Source organism: Grammomys surdaster, unplaced genomic scaffold (genome assembly GCF_004785775.1).
Source record: "Grammomys surdaster isolate TR1022 unplaced genomic scaffold, NIH_TR_1.0 126182, whole genome shotgun sequence".
NCBI lineage: Eukaryota > Metazoa > Chordata > Mammalia > Rodentia > Muridae > Grammomys > Grammomys surdaster.
Window position 1 is genome coordinate 6,971,019 of NW_021620988.1, and position 18,627 is coordinate 6,989,645.

Here is an 18,627-nt window from a genome sequence, read left to right on the forward strand (position 1 = left end):
GGAGAGGGAGAGGGAGAGGGAGAGGGAGAACAGCAATCCAGGGCACATGTTTGCTTTCAGATGCCTGCAGAGGCTAAAACATCTGGAAGTGGAGTTGCCTTTAACTGTGAGCTGCCTGGCAGAACTCTCCTCTTATGCAAGAGCAGCAAGGGCTTTTAGCTGCTGAGTTACATGTCCACCTTACATCTTTTATTTAAAAGTAACATTTGGGACATGGTCTTACTTATTTACACAAGCTATTCTTAATCTTATTGTCTAACCCAGGCAGAATTTGAGCTTGTGATCTTTCTGTCTTAAACTCTGAGTGCTGAGATTATAGGCCTGTACAATGAGGATATACTTACTGATTATCAATGATCAGAATTATCAATTGATCACAACCTCAGGCTTCATATGTTTGTAGTTTCAAGAAAATAGGAAATATCCTTTTAATTCACTAACGATTTACATAGTTTTTTTTATAATTTTATCTCAATAAATACTATAAAATCAGCTTTGCCAATTTGTCTTTAGAGTTTAGCCGTATATACAACTAAGACTTGTATCTTTCTAAAGCATGCACTACTTTTTAAGTATGGTTCATGTGCTCTCCTTCTAGTGTATCTGTAGAAATAAACCATTGGCATTCATAAGCAGACATCATAGGAGACAAAGTAACCCAATTATCCTTAGTGCTTTATATCATTAGCTTTGTAATCATGTTAGGCATGCAATTCTGACTTTAAACAACCCAGAAAATAAGACACGAGTCTCATTTCAGAGTTCCTAAAGAAGGGTACTTATAAATATACCAGTGGTAGTTTTATAGTGGCTCAAGGGTCACCTGATAATGACTCTTGGAGAAAACAGGAAAATTCTGAGAATTAGGGATTAACTGAGTCAGAGGCAGCTCCAAATACTACTGCTGGCCACTCCTGCCTCACCGACACTACTAGAGGTAGAAAGAACAGCTGTGTGATGTGTGTGTGTATGTGTGTGTGTGTGTGTTAATTCTTAACCTGAAGTTACCACACTGAGACAAAGCAGGTAATTTAAGATCTTCCTATTTTTGTAAGTGAATAGTTTAGACTTGCTGTCAATGGAAATCAGGCTTCATAAATCTTATGACTTCACTTGCACCCTTCCTTCTAGAAGCATTGGTGGATTTTCTGTAGAATTTTTGTTGCTTTTTTTGTTTTTTTGAGAGGGGGCACTGTTGCTGGCTAAACTGACCTCTAACTCTCAAACCCCCTACCTTAGCTTCCCCAAGTGCTGGTGTTACGGTGTCAAACAACATATCCATCCCTAACTGTAGTTTTTAGACTTTAGTTTCTTGACTAAGTTGCTCTAGATATTCCTGGCTGTTATTGAAGAACACAATGTTTAGCTGATAGTAAACCATTTTGCTTTGAATGAAAAAATACGTTTGGATTGCTTGTGTAGTGTCAATTTTCCAATCTTTTGATATGGCAAAAGGGAAGCTGTCAGCTGAAATCAGCATTATATGTTCAACTAGAGTACATTTTCCAGATTTTCATGTAGCTGGATGAGCCATGGGATCAGATTGTACACTGTAATGTGAGCACAGTGAGGTCTGCCAAGGCTTGGGTGGTGTTAGACGAGCTGTAATGTGTTCCCCAAGTTCCTTTCTTCCTTTTCCTCGGCAGAAAGGAGTCTAATCATTGCAGAGCAAGTCTAGAAGCTCCATTGTCAGCTAGACCTTCCAGATTGCTCATATAGAATAGGTATCCAGGAATTCTATAAGAAAGCAATGATGAACAAGCCACTAAGCAGCACTTCTCCATGATCTCAGCGTCAGCTCCTTCTTCCAGGTTCCTAATCTTTGTGAGTTCCTACCTTCACTGCTTTTGATGATGAACGGTTCTATGAAAATGTGAGCAGTTTCTTGCTCTTGATAATATACAGGTGCTGACTAAACTTTTTACATTTTGAAACTAGGGTGTGTTTGGATATATTTGTTTTAACAGCTTGCCATATAACATCTAGTACAAATGTCATGTTTTAAATTACACACTCTTACTGAATTCATAAGGGAGTAGAGGTCACTTCATACCACATTACTATTTTTTTACCCTGTCAAAAGTTATTTCACATGTATTACTATTTGGAAATGTTAGAATAACCTTTGAAAAATAGTAAGTGGAAACATACACACACAAATACAATCACAAACACAGATACACACACAGAGAAACACACACATACATACACTCACATATATACACACATATATACAGAAACATACATTCACAAAACATAAACAGAGAGAGACACATATATACACACATACACACAATCACACACAGACTCACATATACACACATAAATACAAACAGACACACACACACACACTCAGACACACATATACACATACAAACACATACAGACACACATATACACACCTATACACATAAAGATATACAAACACATACATGGAGGCAAACTGACATAATCACACACACACTAAAGCAATTTCATGGTGAGAGAACTTTGAAAAGGATCAGACATGTTCAAAATTTTTGCATTATGTATAGGAAAATCTAAATAATCATTAAGAAAATAAACAAAAAATCAGATTCAATTCAATCTTGACTTGATGGTTCATAATATATCTCACAGATTTACTTTTGTGGTCCAAATGACCAATATGAAAAATTCCGGTTCAAATAGGAATTGTCCTTACCTGCTAATGAAGACATATTGATGATGATGCCACCTTCTCCTCCATTTTGCTTACTCATGTAATCCAAACCAAGGTAGGTCCCACTGATAACAGAAACCTAATCCAGGAACACAAGTGGAAATAGTGATACAGCTTTATCATACTTTTATCATATGCCCACATACCAAAGACATTGCTAAGTCAGGCATATAGGGAGATCTTCAATAATTAATGAGAGCTTTCTCATGTTTTAAAGTTTTAACTGATCATGATTTGCTTTTTGTCTGCCTAACACTAGTATAGCTATCATATTTCTACATACTTTCACTTAACTTAGTTGCCCAAAATGTGATTCTTATGTTCTAAGATCTACTCTTACAGTGTTTTCTTCTTTGATTCAACTCTAACCAGCCTATAACAGTCCTATTCATTCTGTTTTCTTTTCTACATATTAAAGACAAAAAGTTTCTTCTCAGCATGGGCTTCCCATCCGCAAGCAGTCTATATTCACTTACACTGTATGATTGTCATGGTTCTTTCATTACAGAAGAACGGACAAAACTGACTACACAGACACAGATATTAGTATACAGAGAAAATGACAAATAACATTATATATTATATATAATATGTATGTATTTCATTTTATGTGTTATGTGTTGCTCATTGAATAATTTTAAATTTTATTAATGTAAGTCAATAATGACAAGTTCTCATAAATGTGTAATATATTTTGAATGTCTTCACCCTCATTCTTTTCTCTTTCTCTTCTTTCCTCTTCTGCTAATACTTTCTCCAAGTTCCCTAATGTCTTGATGTCATGTACATATGTATGTATGTATGCATGTATGTATGTATGTATGTATGTATGTATGTACATATGAGCATACAAACCTTCCCCATATATATTAATGTTTCTATAAATAATCTAGGATTTCCCAAATAAGATAAAACATGTGGTATTCTTTCTGAGTTTGGTGTATTTTCCTCCAAGGACATAAATTCCTTCTTCTTTCTGAATGAATCCTTTGCATTTATGTATTACATTTTTCATTGTTCACTCATTTGTTGCTGGGCACCTAGGCAGATTAACTGGCTATTTTCAGTAATGCTGTAATAAATAGGTAGTGGCAGATATTTTTGTGGTATGTTGACTTAAGAAAACTTTGGGTATACAACCAGGAGCCATAGAAGTAGGCCATCTGGTAGCTATACTTTTACTTTCCTACTAAATACTTTTAGGGTATTTTGTTTTGTTTTGATTGTTTTGAGATATCTATATAATGACTCCCATCCTCATTTCCTTGTTAAACAAAGAACTTTTATTTCATCTATTTAAATTAAAAAGAGTATCATTTTTATTCAAACCAGTATACAGGGTCTACGTATGGCTGCTTACATAGGCCCTTATATTTACAAGTTTATGTGTGGAATGAAGACTATTCAAGGATAATTTACTATATGCAGGAGAATAGTAAGAGAGAAAGTTTCATATATTCTTAATATTATACACAAACACTTTCAAATATGTATCTGTTAGGTTATCAATTCATTAATTTGTTTGGCTTTAATAATATATGGATATTAAATATATATATATATATATGTTAAATATTTGAAAACAAAATAAATGATGTATCTATAACATTATTTCATTTATTTTTGAGATTATAAGTTAATTACAAAATTTCTCCCTTCCCTTTTCTTCTTATATACCCCTATGTAACCTAGATACATTCCCAACTCTCTTTCAAACTCATAGGTTTTGCTTATCTTCGTCTAGTTTTCTTATGTAGTGCAGGACCACCCATCTAGGGATAGCACTGCCCACCGAAGGCTGAGCCTGTCTACTAATTAATTGGAAAAAGAAAAACCAAACCACAGATATAGCCACATATCTGCTCTGATCAAGGGAGTTCCTCAGTTGAGTCTTTTATTTCAAAGGATTCTAAGCTGTGTTGAATTGACTGTTAAAGCTAACCAGGAGATGTGCTTACAAAACTTGATGTACATTTTAAGACATCTGATCTGTACAACATAGTAATTCAATATTGACAATAGTGATTAAAAAAATCATGGCTTGTTTTCACTGTTATTGCACATACATTGTTTACCTTTCATTGAAATAGATTTTTTTCTCACATAATAAATCCTGATCACAATTTTCTCCTCCATCTATTTCTCCAAGTTTCTCAAAACCTTCTCTTCTATCCAGATCCATCCCCTTTCTTTCTCTCATTAAAAAACAAGATTTTAATGGATTATAATATAATTAATATAATATAATAAAATACAAAGAAAACACAATAACTAACATATTGAAATAGGACAGAAGAAACAGAAGAAAAAAGCCCAAGAAAAGGCACAAAAACCAGATACAGACTCAGAGACTCATTTATTTATATACTTAGGAATCCCATAAAAACCACCAAACTGGAAGCTATAAAATATACTGAAAGAACCTGTAGGGTAAAAAGAGAGACAAATGTGTATACACACAGACACACACACACACAGACACACACACACAGAATGTAGTATGTGTATATATTATATATTATAAAATAAAATTAAGATATAATGTTAAAAATAAAGTAAAAAAGCCCTGAAATGACACTGAGACAAGGAACCTCGAAAACTGCTGCCAAGTTCATTTTCTGTGGTCATATCTACTTCTGAGCATGCAGCCTACCCATACAGGTAATCAGTTTCTTCAGGGAGAGTCCCTTGGTGAAAACTAAATTGTCCTTTACGAGCATATGCATTCTTATCAGCAGAGTACAAGGGCTCCCTGTTCCCTACAACCTTGTAAACATTATTTTATTTGCTTTCTTTTTGACAGTCATTCTGACTGTGGCGACACGATGGAGTCTTAGTGTAGTCTTTATTTGCATTTTCCTGGTGGCTAAGAGTGCTAAATGTTTGTTTTCTGTCTGTGGGTCATATTTGAACTTCATCTTTCAAGTATTATTTGTTCACTTCATCAATCCATTTATTGATTATGTCTTATATTTTACTTTGTGATTATGGCTTTCTCTTTGAGTTCTTGATATATTCTGGTTACTAATCTTCTGGACACTAGAGCAGTGGTTCTCAAACTTCCTAATACTGTGGCACTTTAGTGCAATTCCTCATGTTGTAATGACCCTCAGCCATAAAATTATTTTTGTTGATATTTCCTAACTACTGTAATTTTGCTACTGTGATGACTCTTAGTGTAAATATCTTGATGTGCAGGATATCTGATATGTGACGCTTGTGAGAGGATTGTTTGACCCACACAGGGATCATGACTCACATGTTGAAAACTGCTGCACTGGATAAATAATTAGGATTTTTTGAATTCTGTAGGCTACCTCTTCACTTGGTTGTTTATTTTGCTGTGAAACTTTTGACTTTCACAAGTCCTACCTATCTATCATTATTATTTCCTAAGTATTGGAGTCCTTTTCAGAGAATTCTTGTGTATGTATCTTATTTATTCAGTTTTTTCTTCTAACACCTTCAGAGTTTTAGGTCTTAATAAGGTCTCAGATACATTTTGCACTGTTTTTTTTTTTTAACAGGATGAAAGGCAGAGATCTAATCTTAATCTTCTACATGTATACACACAGTTTTCTGAACACCACTTGGTCAGGGTCTTTTCTGCAGTGTATGTCTTTACCATCCCTGGAAGAATTCAGATAGTTTCATCTATGAGGGTATAAATATGACTTCTCCTATTCTATTCTATTCTATTCTATTCTATTCTATTCTATTCTATTCTATTCTATTCTATTCTATTCTATTCTATTCTATTCTATTCTATTATTCTATTGATCTACATACCCGTTTTGTCTTAGTTTCATTCTGGTTTTTTTTTTCTTTTGTTACGATAACTCTGGAGTATAATTTGAAATCAACTATCATGATACTTCAACCATCATTCTCAGGACTGGGTTGCCTATTCAGGGTCTTCTGTGCTTTTCCCAGGTTGGCCAAGAAAGTTTTCCTGCCTCATCTTCCTGTGTGCTGGCATTGCAGGCATAAACTATTTTACATCTGTGTGTATCTTTTACATGTAACTCAGAAGAATGTGACCTCCCTAGAACTAGTGTAGACATTGGCTGATAAAATTCAGTCTGGGAAATTCCATTCTTCCTTATAGTGTTCTGTTTGAGAACAAGGATATAGCCCAGTTCCGGCTAAGGGAGACCTGAGGTTGGACAGTTGGATGTGGTGGTAAAGAATAGAATCTGGTGAAATTTTGTTGCTGTTGTTGTTCTTAAGAAAGACATAAAGAAATGGCTACATTATCCCCATTGGCATTTCTTGTAAATGTTCAGATATTGTAAAGCACAGCCATGCTACTAACATCGTGACTGTAAAACCAGTGTGAGCCATGGCAAGTTGGTAAGGTGAAATGAGAGTGGATTATAATGACAGCACTGATTTGCAGTATCGGATAATCCTGTGGCCTTCCGTCTGGCGACATCATGTAACTCTTTTCTAGTTCTAGTTTGAGTGAAGATTTTCTGCCATGTGGACATGGTCTCTAGACATATCTCATACTTTATGTCCTTCCACGTTCAAATGGAGTCATCCTCATAGCCTAATGTTAGTCTACTCGCATCCTACAGTAGGAACGTTTTCCACTTTTATTTTGACTTTTAAGAATTTACTACTATCCAAAATAACTCCAGAAAAAAACTGACAATATTTTTCTTCTTTCCTTCTCTTTGATCTCATGCTTGAAAAAAAGTGAAAATTCACTTTTGACAACTTAATTCTTGCATTATACAGAAATGAATAGGAAAAGGTCAATGGTCTCAGACAGTGAGTCCATGTTACTGTGTGCCTTTTTTTCATTTTAAAGCATCCTTTCTTAGCAAGCGCTCAGGGACACACCCCTTTTCTAACAGTATTTTTGCAACAGCAACAAAGTTGGAATTTTGATTCATTTAAGGGATTTTCAGGTGAAGTTTGAGAATGGTTAAATTATTACAGTTCTTCTTTAAAGGAAAAAAAGAAAATCATACTGGAATATATAAGAAGGAAACAAATATGTAAATGGTTGGAATTACTGAAATCAGTTAGATTCTGTTAGTTTCTGCCCAAGTCTTCGGCAAGACTGAGCAGGGGTCTAGCTTACATTTATCAGTGTATGCTTTTGTCCTGATATTTAAAGCTTTTGCTGGCATATTGCTTCTATGTTTTCAAAATCTTCAAGATGTAGAAAGACAAGAAATGTATAAAAGTTTAAGCTTCGATTTTAAAGTCTTTGAAAATATATTTATTGTATTTTATGTGTATGAATGTCTGTCTACAAGTATGTATGTGTACCATGCAGGTGACTGGTACCTCTGAAGGTCAGTGGAGGGCATCAGCATCACGTCACTGGAACTGGAGTTACATAGACTTGTGAGCCTCTATATGGTTCTGGAACCCAAACCTGTAGCCTCTGTAAGAGCACCCCAGTGCCCTTAACTGTTAAGCCATTTCTCCATCTCCCTAGTTTTACAGTTTTACAAAGGAAGATTCATTTCCATATTTTCTGGGGGTTGAGGGAGAATATTTTACTCAGCCACGTAAGTTTAAAAACAGTAATGTTTTTAAGTGAAAGTGTTAATGGAAGAAACATCAAGTAATAATTAATGTTTGGGCTGTACATAAATGGCATTTTCACTTCAGTATTGTAACAATATTTTCCTTGTTCCAGATTACACACACACACACACACACACACAATGAAAATTTAGAAAGATCATGGAGTGAAATATTTCTTTTTAGTATTTCTTGAATTTTTGCAATATTTTCTGTTATGTATTGGATCATCGAATCAAATGTCCAGATAAAATTATATGTACCAATATTAAACAGAATATAAATTGGCTTTGTACTCTTATTTAAAGTACATTGTGAATGTAGCTAAAATTAAGTTTTTCACTCCAAGAAAAAAAAATCTCTTTAAATTGAAAAAGAAGAAATTCGTCAACTGCTAACAAAAATGATCAAATTGTAATGTTTATTCAATACTTTTGGTTATAAAGAGACAACTTTTATATATAATATCAATATTATAATCATAACCTATTCCAAGTGTTAGAATTTTTTGCTAATTTCAGTATTCTATCACATGCTTTTCAATTCCCCTGTACTGAGATTAATTCTCTATTAACAAAGGAAAATTGACAAGTGATAATATCCTAGTTATATGCTTCCTTTCTTACTAGTCATTGCATATTTCTACAGCACACATTCATGACACACCCACATGAACACTCAGAAAGATAATTTTTTTCACTACTGAAATTCCTAATGTGTCATTTCTTCATTTCCCTTACCACATTTCCATTCACTCTGAGGTAGTTCATAGTTTATGGATTTTACACTACAATGCAGTGAGAATTTTCTGGCATCTGAATCATACAAATTTGCTTTTTAGGGCCCATGCATTTTCTCTAGGCCAGTTCGCAAAGAATATTAATAGAGATGATTATTTTTCTGAAATCCCCTTCATTGTTTAATTTTTCATGTCTAAGTTCTTTTTTTTTTTAGTCTTTCCTTGTCTTAGTGGTAAACATTGTCTATCACTTTGCTAGAGATATTTATAATGTAGCAAACTCTTCCCAATATACTTCAACAATAACTTTCATTGCTATAGAGTATCAATGGGGGCAAATAGTTACTTGCTTCAGTTGTCTGGAGCCAACAAAAGGAAACACATTAAGAACAATGCTTCTTTGAGCAAATTAAAGAGAGATGATGAGTAATTAGTCTTTGATAAGACTGTATTTTGGCCTCCCCAAATTCCCACCCCAAGTGCAGCTCCTAGAAGCCACCAGGAGGTTCTATTGGGCCTATTCATAGTTCTGAGTCCTGGCTCAGAAAGAAGTAACTTTCTATTTTGAGTGTTGGCTAGAGTCTAGTCTGCTTTGCCTGATACTTTGAGATTTTTCACTTTCTCTAAAGTTACTTTCCCCATCATTTGTCTGGTATCTGCCATATGGCTGACCTCCACCTGGTCTTAACTCAAACAGCATGGTAATTATCTATTATTTAAGTTATCATTGATGAATTTATAATAAACTTATATCTAAAGTGTTTTTAAGCAGCAAAATTTCTACCTATTCTCTCAATTCATTTTCTTATTAGAGGCATGATAAAGGCAGAGGAATCCATTTAGTATGAAACAGAGATGGCGCACAAATATGTATTCTGTCACTTAGAGCAGAAACATGCTTTATTGAACGTCTATGCAGTAACACTCAGCTGTATTCTTCACAAAGATTGTGATCTATTTAACCTGAAATATCCTTAAAGGCAAGCAGTTTAGCTTCTTTCACAAACAGTAAAATTCAAGGTCAGAGGTATAAATCAAGAGCTCATGAGTTTTTAGATTTAAGGCTAAACTTAAGTTTTGACTAATTCTAAATATTCATCTTCCCTCCTAAAAAAGTGGAAACTTGTGTTTCTGGAAAGAAAATCAACAACAGCTTTCTATTTTGTTTTTTATTTGACTATACTAAAGAGTTCAGTATATGTTAATTATGCATCTAAACTAGATTGTATTTCTCATCTACAGAGAGATGAATAGTTTATGTTTACTAAATCTCAAAAATGTTAAAGGAATCACATTATAAAATGGACCTCCCAATTTTCAAAGTTATGATAGATTTGATCAATAGATATTGATCTATTGCCAGAATGAGCTTTCGTGACGATCTAGAACAGTTCTGGTGAGCTCTGGCAGCGGGGAGGGCTGCAAATGACACTGATGCATGACAGTACAAAGGAAGAAGCTCAAAAATGACTTGTGAAACAATAGACTGGATGGTGTTTAAGTGTTTCTTTTATGTGAAGACTGAGGAGATCAGCAAGGTGAAGAATAAGAAAGATGCAGTCTTGGTAAGTAATGCAAGTGCAAGAACACATGGGATAGTTTGTCATATCACCAAAGAATGTAGTAAGACACAGAGATACACACAAAACTGTTACACAGTAATTCTTAAAATATTCTTTGTACTTCTATTCTGTAAGAACACAAAAAATAATTTTCTGCCCCCTAAGAACTTAATTTGTGCTAGCTTAAATTATACATTTAAAAACAATTCTAATAGAATAACATACTGTAGAGTTCTGTGAGAAAAAAATACGCTGTATGGTATTTCTCAGGAGGATGCATTAGGAATGGAGGTATGTAACAATGGTATAATGTCTGTTTGGTATATATGAACAATGAGCTCAGTCCTCATGGGAGGGGGGAAAAGGAAGAAGGAAATGATGATATAGGAAAAGGAGGAAGGGGGAAGGGAAACCCAGGTTGTCAAGTTGTTTACCTCAGCAGTTCCTCTCTGATATGAGAGCTAATGGGGGAAGCATTAAGAAGGGAGAAATTGTCCAAGATCAAGGCAAAGGAAATGTATCTAGTATAGATTTTTTTCTTTTTTAAAGAGGAATCCAAACCATAAATAAATATTTGTACTACACTAGCAGTGATAATCAAGTTGGAGAAACAGGTTAGTCCAGTCAGTTTGTCTGTCTTGGGATGCAGGTACAAGAGAAGTAACATATTTTAAAGTCCTGTATGAGTTAGCAAAGGTCAAGGCAATAATACCTGAAGCTAAGAAGACAGATTATGCCAACAGTTTCTACAAACACCTCAGGATGGCCGGATTTCAATGTGGGAGAATACAGAAGATTTAGTTGCATAGAAAGGGGTTTAATAAAATTCCCAAGTCTTCCTAATTTCACCATTTATAGCTTAAAACACTTTAAAAAAAACCAACTCCCTTTAGAGCAAATATACCCCTGTTTGATGAATTATCCAAAACATGGCACTTCGTGACAATAGCTTTGTTCTTTTGTGTTTTCTATATTGTCATTGTGTATTGTTTCTGATTTCTGTGTTTTCAAATAAAAGACACAATTACTGTTCATTAGAAATGCACTGAAGATAGGAGGCACATTCTCAAGTGATAATAATACTCAAAGTATTTCTGATGAGACTATTAAAGATATTCGTGATGTTGAAAGAAAATTGCTGGTATATAGTTTGTGGTTTCTTATGAGGATACGCAGACAAAAATAATGTCTCTGTGTTTAAGTGTGATTGGAAACTTGCACAAGTTTATAGGAACATACTCTTAAAAATGTCCAGCTTTCAAGTCTTTGTATATACAAAACTTCTGTTTTATCAAGTAGCAAATGAAGTATGCTTTTAAATAAGTTCTTAATAGAATAAAAATTCACAACTATCTAATTAATTTACAAAAAATAGAAAAGTAGAAGCACAAGAGCATTAAAGAATAAATGATAAATGTATAAATAAATTTAACTGGCTTAAATTTACAAACACTAAAAAAAAGAAAAGATTGTTCCTAGGTATAGTTTTACAAGCTAATTGCTCACATGATAATATCAGGAGAAGACATTTACCTTGAAAGATTATTTACATTCTCAAGAGGAAGGATGGAAATGGAGACGTAGATAAATATGAATCAAAAGAAAGTGGCATAGTATTAATTTTAAATCTGGAAATATAAGCTTAATCATATATCTTCTAGGCAGCAAATCAGGGTTTAACTTGAAAAATCAAGTACCAAAAATAAGGATGGCAAGAAACTTACGCTCTGACTATCATTGATGAATTACTTGAGTCCAAATTGACAGAACTTAGAGGGAGGTGATCAAACTGGTATTTGTCATTTGATATGCAAATTCTCTTTGTTTAGACAGAAGGATTAAGAAAAGAATTTATAAAAGATTAAGCCAAATCATAAAGTCAAAGTATAATTGACATAAACCTGAGCAGAGCCATAAGTTTCTAATACTTAAAAGCAGAAAACCCTCAATGGTATGCTGTCTGTGAATATAACAAAAGAAAAATAAGATTTTGAAAGAGAGTAAGTATGATACTTGGTTGTAAAATATTTCATTGGTTTTTTTTTTTTTTTTTTTTTTGGCCTGGAGCAGAAGGAAATCATATGGCTGTTTTATTTGTTATGTGTATTTGCTTGTTCCACGTATGGGAGCCACACCCATGCCTGGTACCCTCAGGCCCCAGAAGAGAAGGAGGGTTTTGGATTGCTTGGAACTGGAGTCATGGGCAGCTGTAAGCTGCCACTGTGCTCTGGGAATTGAACTTGTGTTCTCTGTGCAAGAAGCACAGGCTCTTAACTGCTGAGCTAACTCTCCAACTCCCATCTAGTTCCTGTTTTTAAGCTTATTATCCCCTAGAAGACACTCATGAAGTGGTACTCTCACATGGAGTGGCCGTGTTGTACTTGACAACTGGCTGCTTTGCAAATTTGTAAAAATAACCTGAGCCAAGCAGGGCATGGCTCTGTACAAAATCCATCTAACATTTTGTTTTAGCTATACACTTATGGTTTGTTTTTGATCCAATGCTGGAGAGGAGAAAGGTTTGGTTTTTAATAGCTTTATGTTGAGGATGTTCATAAAATGTTATAACCAACCCATCTGTGCTACATTGCATGAATTGGAAACTCCACCTTAAAATTTTATTTATACTTTACTTTAGAGCTAACTCATCTTCAAATACTGTGGAAATCACATACAGGCATAGGCAAAGACACAGACACAGACACCGAGAGGAAGTGAAGAAAGCTGGGAAAGGATGGACAGAGGAAGGGAAAGAGGGAGGGAGGAGAGGTCGGAGGGAGAGAGAGAAGGAGGAGTTGGAGGGAGCAAGAATGAATTTCAGTCTTACTAACTACAAAGTTCAATAGTCTCTTTAACCTTGTTTTCTGATCTATTTCCCAAAATTTAAGACTTGTTTTATAAATAAGTGGAGTCAGAGTTTAGCAATCTCAGACAGTGAATATTTTTAGCATTGTAAGCCATAAGGTTTTTGTTTCAACATTGAGTTCTGACATTATAACAAAAAGCTAGGCACAGAAATACATAACAATGACTGTAGGGTTCCATTCTAATAAAACTTTACAGATACTGAAATTGGAGTTTCCCTTATTCATGCAATTTTTGTTATTAATTCTTCAACCACTTAAAATATAAAAATAATTCTTAGCTTGGAGGGCATCTGAAAACCATTTGGACCTATGGGTTATGAATGCAATGAACTGTGTTTCTCCTTATCTCTAGTTAATACTTTAAGAGAGATTTTCATAATTACAAATAACCAAATATCTTTATATTCATAAAATGTCTACTTTCTAGCTTTGTGTAATTTCTACTTATCTTACCGAAGGTTATTATTATTGTTCTAATAAATATAATGATAGCCTTTTATGTGTAAAGAAGTGGTGCTAAATACTTTTAGACAATAAACGCGCCTAATATAGCTTACCAAATTAATTTGTAGAGTCTGCTCCCAGTTTTTCTCATTGTTCACTCCTGCGTTATTGACCAAAATATCCAATCTTCCAAAATGGTCTACAACTTTTCTAAAAGTATCTAACAAAAGAAAAAAGAGGGATATTTTCATTTTCAGTGTATGCATTGAAACCCTTTTCTGTGAGAGGAAATGAATTTTGTTGGTTTTATTTTACGATTTTATTCTATTTTATTGTTGTACTAGATGTTAAATTTAGGACTTCTAGGCAAAGAGCTCAACTGCACCCCAATCATCCTTCACCTTTTATTTTGAGTCAGGGTCTCACTAAATTTTCTAGATTGTCCCTAAACTTGGAATCCTCATGCTTTAGCCTCTCTAGCTAATTTAGCCTCTCTGAAATTACAGGCTTGAACTGCCAGGTTTGGTTAGATCTTTAAAAATCTATTTGATCACATGGTAAGAATTAACCTCATAACTTGGTTCTCAGTAAGTGGTCTGCAGCCCCGTTTTGTTGCCTAGAGTTACCTATGAGTTAGAAACACAGTATGGTCATTGCATGCCTACTAAATCAGAAACTTCCTTCAGCAAGTCCTTAGATGATTTGAACTCACAGTAAAGTTCTGTAATCAATAAATTGATGAATTCTAGAGAAGTGAGCATCTCAAACTTGGAACTCTCTTGAGGTCAGTTTGGGCAGTTGTTATGTTTCCCTTCCTAAGAAGTAATTGGAACTCTTTGGTATAGACTATATATTCTTTGTGTTTGTTTGCAGCAAGGGTCAAATTCAGGGCCTTCCACATTCTAGAAAAGTGCTCTAGCACAAGAGCTATGCCTCTAGCCCCTCAAATATCCCCTCTTAATAAGTTATATTTTACATGCTAGATATTAAACTAGCTCAAGTACTCGTGCATTTATATCTATTATGATTGTATTTCAGGAATCTCTGGTGTTCTCATAAGTAAAAGCTGAGCTTTTAGTCAGTTGATTTCATTGTGTTAATGTTGCTTCCATGTTTACTATTTCATTCTTCTCTACTATTATCATTGCTACTTTATAGTATAGCTTTGTATAAAGTGGTGTTCAATTGGGACAGTGTTTATAGATTCACAGACCTGAATCTCACTCATTTCAGTGTCTAATGATATATCAAAGTCTTGAAAATCCTCTATAGTTAGTTCAAAGTTGGCTTTACCTAACTTTGGGGAGCTCAGACTTCTTAAAGCATATATATATATATGTATATGTATATGTATATACATATATACACATACATCTTCATGGTCATTTTGCTCTCTCTATTACTTCAGACTGTAGACAACTATGTTTATATGTTTATTCATTATGTATTCTCAGGCCTGCAAGTGAACATATGGGTTCTTTGAAATACACAGATCAACCCAAATTTTACTTTGACTGAAATAAATTCATAGATTTATTAACAACCATCAAACATATTTGGGGAGACAATTACCATGAAAGGTGATTGTTAAGCACATTGTCAATTTTCTGCACAAGCCTTATTTTACACTCACTGGACCAAACCGGAAAACAACAAGAATAATGATATATATATAAAGATATATCATATATATATATATATATATATATATATATATAAAATACACATATAGGTATATACAATTTACTTTTTAGTGGAATTTTAAATCCATTACTTAAGTCTTACATTGGTTCCAGAAAATATCTAAATTTCATGCTCATTCCTCTGAACGGTTACGACAATTTTATGGGAAATTAAATTACTGAATACATACACCTGACTTTTCTTTAATTTTCTTTCCTTTTTGTTCCCACTGCTTAGATTTTTACCAAAGTGTCCTACGCCATCTGCTGTTTGATATCTCCTTGAGATTTCAGCTCAAGTGTAGCTCCTTCTGCCACATACACGCCATGATACTCTTAGAATTCTTCTCAACGTTCTGGGCTGTTTTGGTTTTCTGATTTTCACAGTAACATGTCTAGATGGTCATCTTTTAGCTCTGTATTTTTTATCAATCCAATGTATCTAAACAGTCTTTAAAGTTGCGGGCAACCTTAAGTTCTGAAGTTTCTCGAATCCTTTCCTTTTTTGTAATGTAGGTCTCTAAACAAGGAGTGAACTTCTCAGGATTGATAGGCCTTCTGAGCCATTTACTATGTGTCTGAGGTCCCTTCACAATCACTTATGTTTAAGGAGTATATTTATGACAGTGACACTCATTTTAAATACTGGGACAATAGCACATTAAATACGATGTATCAAGCCATATAAATTATCTATACTGGTCCCTATTCCAGCAGCATGAATGCTGGGACTGGGCATGACTGTCATTGAACCTAAATGTCATCAAAATGCTATCAATAAAACTATCCTCTGGGAAAGAATGTTCTACTATGACTGCTCTTAGAGATCTGTTCTACTCACACAGGCTATCTCTACTATCGGACAGATTAGCATTTTCAGATTTTAACCACATTCTCTTTAATCCAATTACCCTTATCTTCAGGTTCCCTGTCTTCTAAAGGATCATTCCATTTTTATTCATAGGGTATTCTAAGATGTAAGAAACTGGACTGGGGAAGTTTTCTGACATTTGGATTTAAAAGGTGCCTACCAATTTACTTTGTTTCTTTGAATAATGCCTTGTCAAACACATTTTTTTTTCCTTATTTTTTCCTCGGGGAAATTATCTTTAGGAAAATCCTTTGAGCCCTCTATACAGCCAGTATGAATTGCTGATGACAGTATTCTTCCTGACAGTTCACAAGTAGATGGATCTATTTTAAGAGATCACAGAAAAACAGGAAAACATTGGGGGAAAGAGATAGAGCCTTCTTTAATTCTAATGCCACACAGTTATTATATTAAGTATCATCTTAGAGGGGAAACCCAGAGCAAAAATCTGACTAAAAGCAATTGGTTTGCCTGTGACCATGACCTGGAACTTGGAGTCTGAAGTGTTTAAGAGAAAGGCTTGCTGAATTTTATTGTCATTGGTTAAGTCTTCCAGCTCTCTGAGAGCTACTTGCCACAGTTCCTCAGCCTGTCCCCTCACAGGGTAATTAACTGTAGAAGCACTGTCTTCGAATACACAAAAGACTTGATTACATTCTGTGCTGCCAAGTGAGGAAAACAAAAGGATTTCTTAGGCAGTTCTGTCTTCTCTTAGTTTTTATGGCCATTGAGTTGTCAGAAAGAAGCACAACAGTTCGAACTATCCATTGGAGCTAGAAGGTCACAGTTTGCCCTGAAAGAGAGAGATGCTGGCTCTCAGCCTTGTCTGCTCCTACCTGGCAGACTTCAGGTTGCTGCTTGCTCAGGGTGTGTTCCCGGAGTCTTTGGATTGATTTCCCATGTCTTACCTCTCAGCTGTTTCTGGTCAGCCACATCACACTGGACAAACAGTGTCTTCTGAGGTTCGAACTGCTCATCCAGGGCAGCTTTACATTTTACACCTGCCTCAAGATTCCAATCCACCAATGCTACCTACAAACAAGAAAAGAGGGAGCATGTCTTGGATGAAGGAAATATCGGCCATCAAGCTACAGACACAGGAGCAATGAATAAACAAGACGCTCCCTTCTTAGACCTCAGAATGTGCTCATCCAAGTTCAGGTTCTCTGCCCTCGGCATTGGAGGTCGACTTGCGAGCCTGGGACTCGGCACCCCGGGGGCTCCGGCGGCTTGTGGGTGGACACGGAGAAGTCCTTACCTTGGCTCCATGGAGCAGCAGAGCCTCAGCGAAGGCTTTGCCTATGCCTTGCGCCGCGCCTGTCACCAGGGCCACTTTGCCGTTCACGTGCATGGCCGATCGCGTCTCTGCGGGTGGTGGGCGAGCTCCGCGTCTGGCCGCAGCTGGAGCTTTTATGGCCCCCTTCGTGCGCGTGTGCAGCGGCCCCGGGAGCTCTCTTGCCAGTGGGCGGGGATGAAACTGTCAAGCCAGCGCCTAGGAAACAGTCATTGTGTCACCTGCCCCTGAGCACCCGGGTAGGGTCGGCAAAGGTGATCTTTGCCTTCTAGGCTTTCAGCTGTTGCGGATTCCCGAGCAGGATTTACTGTCAAGCCTCTGGCTGCGTGAAGACAGTGAGGTAACAGAGGAAAAGCTGAAAGGAAGGAAGACAAACTTTCCGAAAAAGTTTCTTCAGCTACTCAAAGGCTAATCTTATAGGAGAGGGTAGAAGAGGCTTGGAAACTTGGAAACACATCCTCAATAAATATTAAACTACAAGAAGCAGAGGAAGGATCAAAAACAATTTTTTTAGGGATGTCGCTGTGTGTGTGTGTGTGTGTGTGTGTGTGTGTGTGTGTTTATGTATCAAGCTTTTTCATAACTTCTCATCTCATAAATGAATATCGTTATGGGATAGGGGTGGGTAAGGATAACGCTTTTATTTACTGGTGTTTTGTACAATGATCACAAGAATTTAATTTTGTTCTGATCCCAAAAAACTGAGTCATGTTCCAGCGCCAGAGTTTTAAGAATCTTCTTGGCGTTTCTGTTTCAGATCAGTGTCAAATGGATATTATCCTGAATTGTCCTTAGTCATGCCTTCACTTAATCTGTCAGCATCGGTGATAGTTTCGCATATTGTGACTTTGATGGAAGCTTACGTGGTGGACCACCTTGGTCCTTAAGGCTCAGTATCCAGATTTGGGATTGAGGTCCCCAGA

At 35.5% G+C, this 18,627-nt stretch overlaps 1 protein-coding gene across 1 annotated transcript in view; it reads right to left on the reverse strand.

Annotated features, from left to right (window-relative positions):
- Positions 1–17,847, reverse strand: part of Hpgd (15-hydroxyprostaglandin dehydrogenase) — a 32,436-nt gene extending 14,589 nt beyond the window's left edge. Inside the window, exons 1-4 of the mRNA XM_028757749.1 lie at positions 17,669–17,847; positions 17,319–17,442; positions 13,971–14,077; positions 2,684–2,780 (exon numbers count right to left, since the gene is read on the reverse strand). Of these exons, the coding sequence (XP_028613582.1) occupies positions 2,684–2,780; positions 13,971–14,077; positions 17,319–17,442; positions 17,669–17,761 (421 nt within the window). The 5' untranslated portion in view covers positions 17,762–17,847. The remainder of the gene's footprint in view (positions 1–2,683; positions 2,781–13,970; positions 14,078–17,318; positions 17,443–17,668) is intronic.
- Positions 17,848–18,627: the final 780 nt, after the last annotated feature.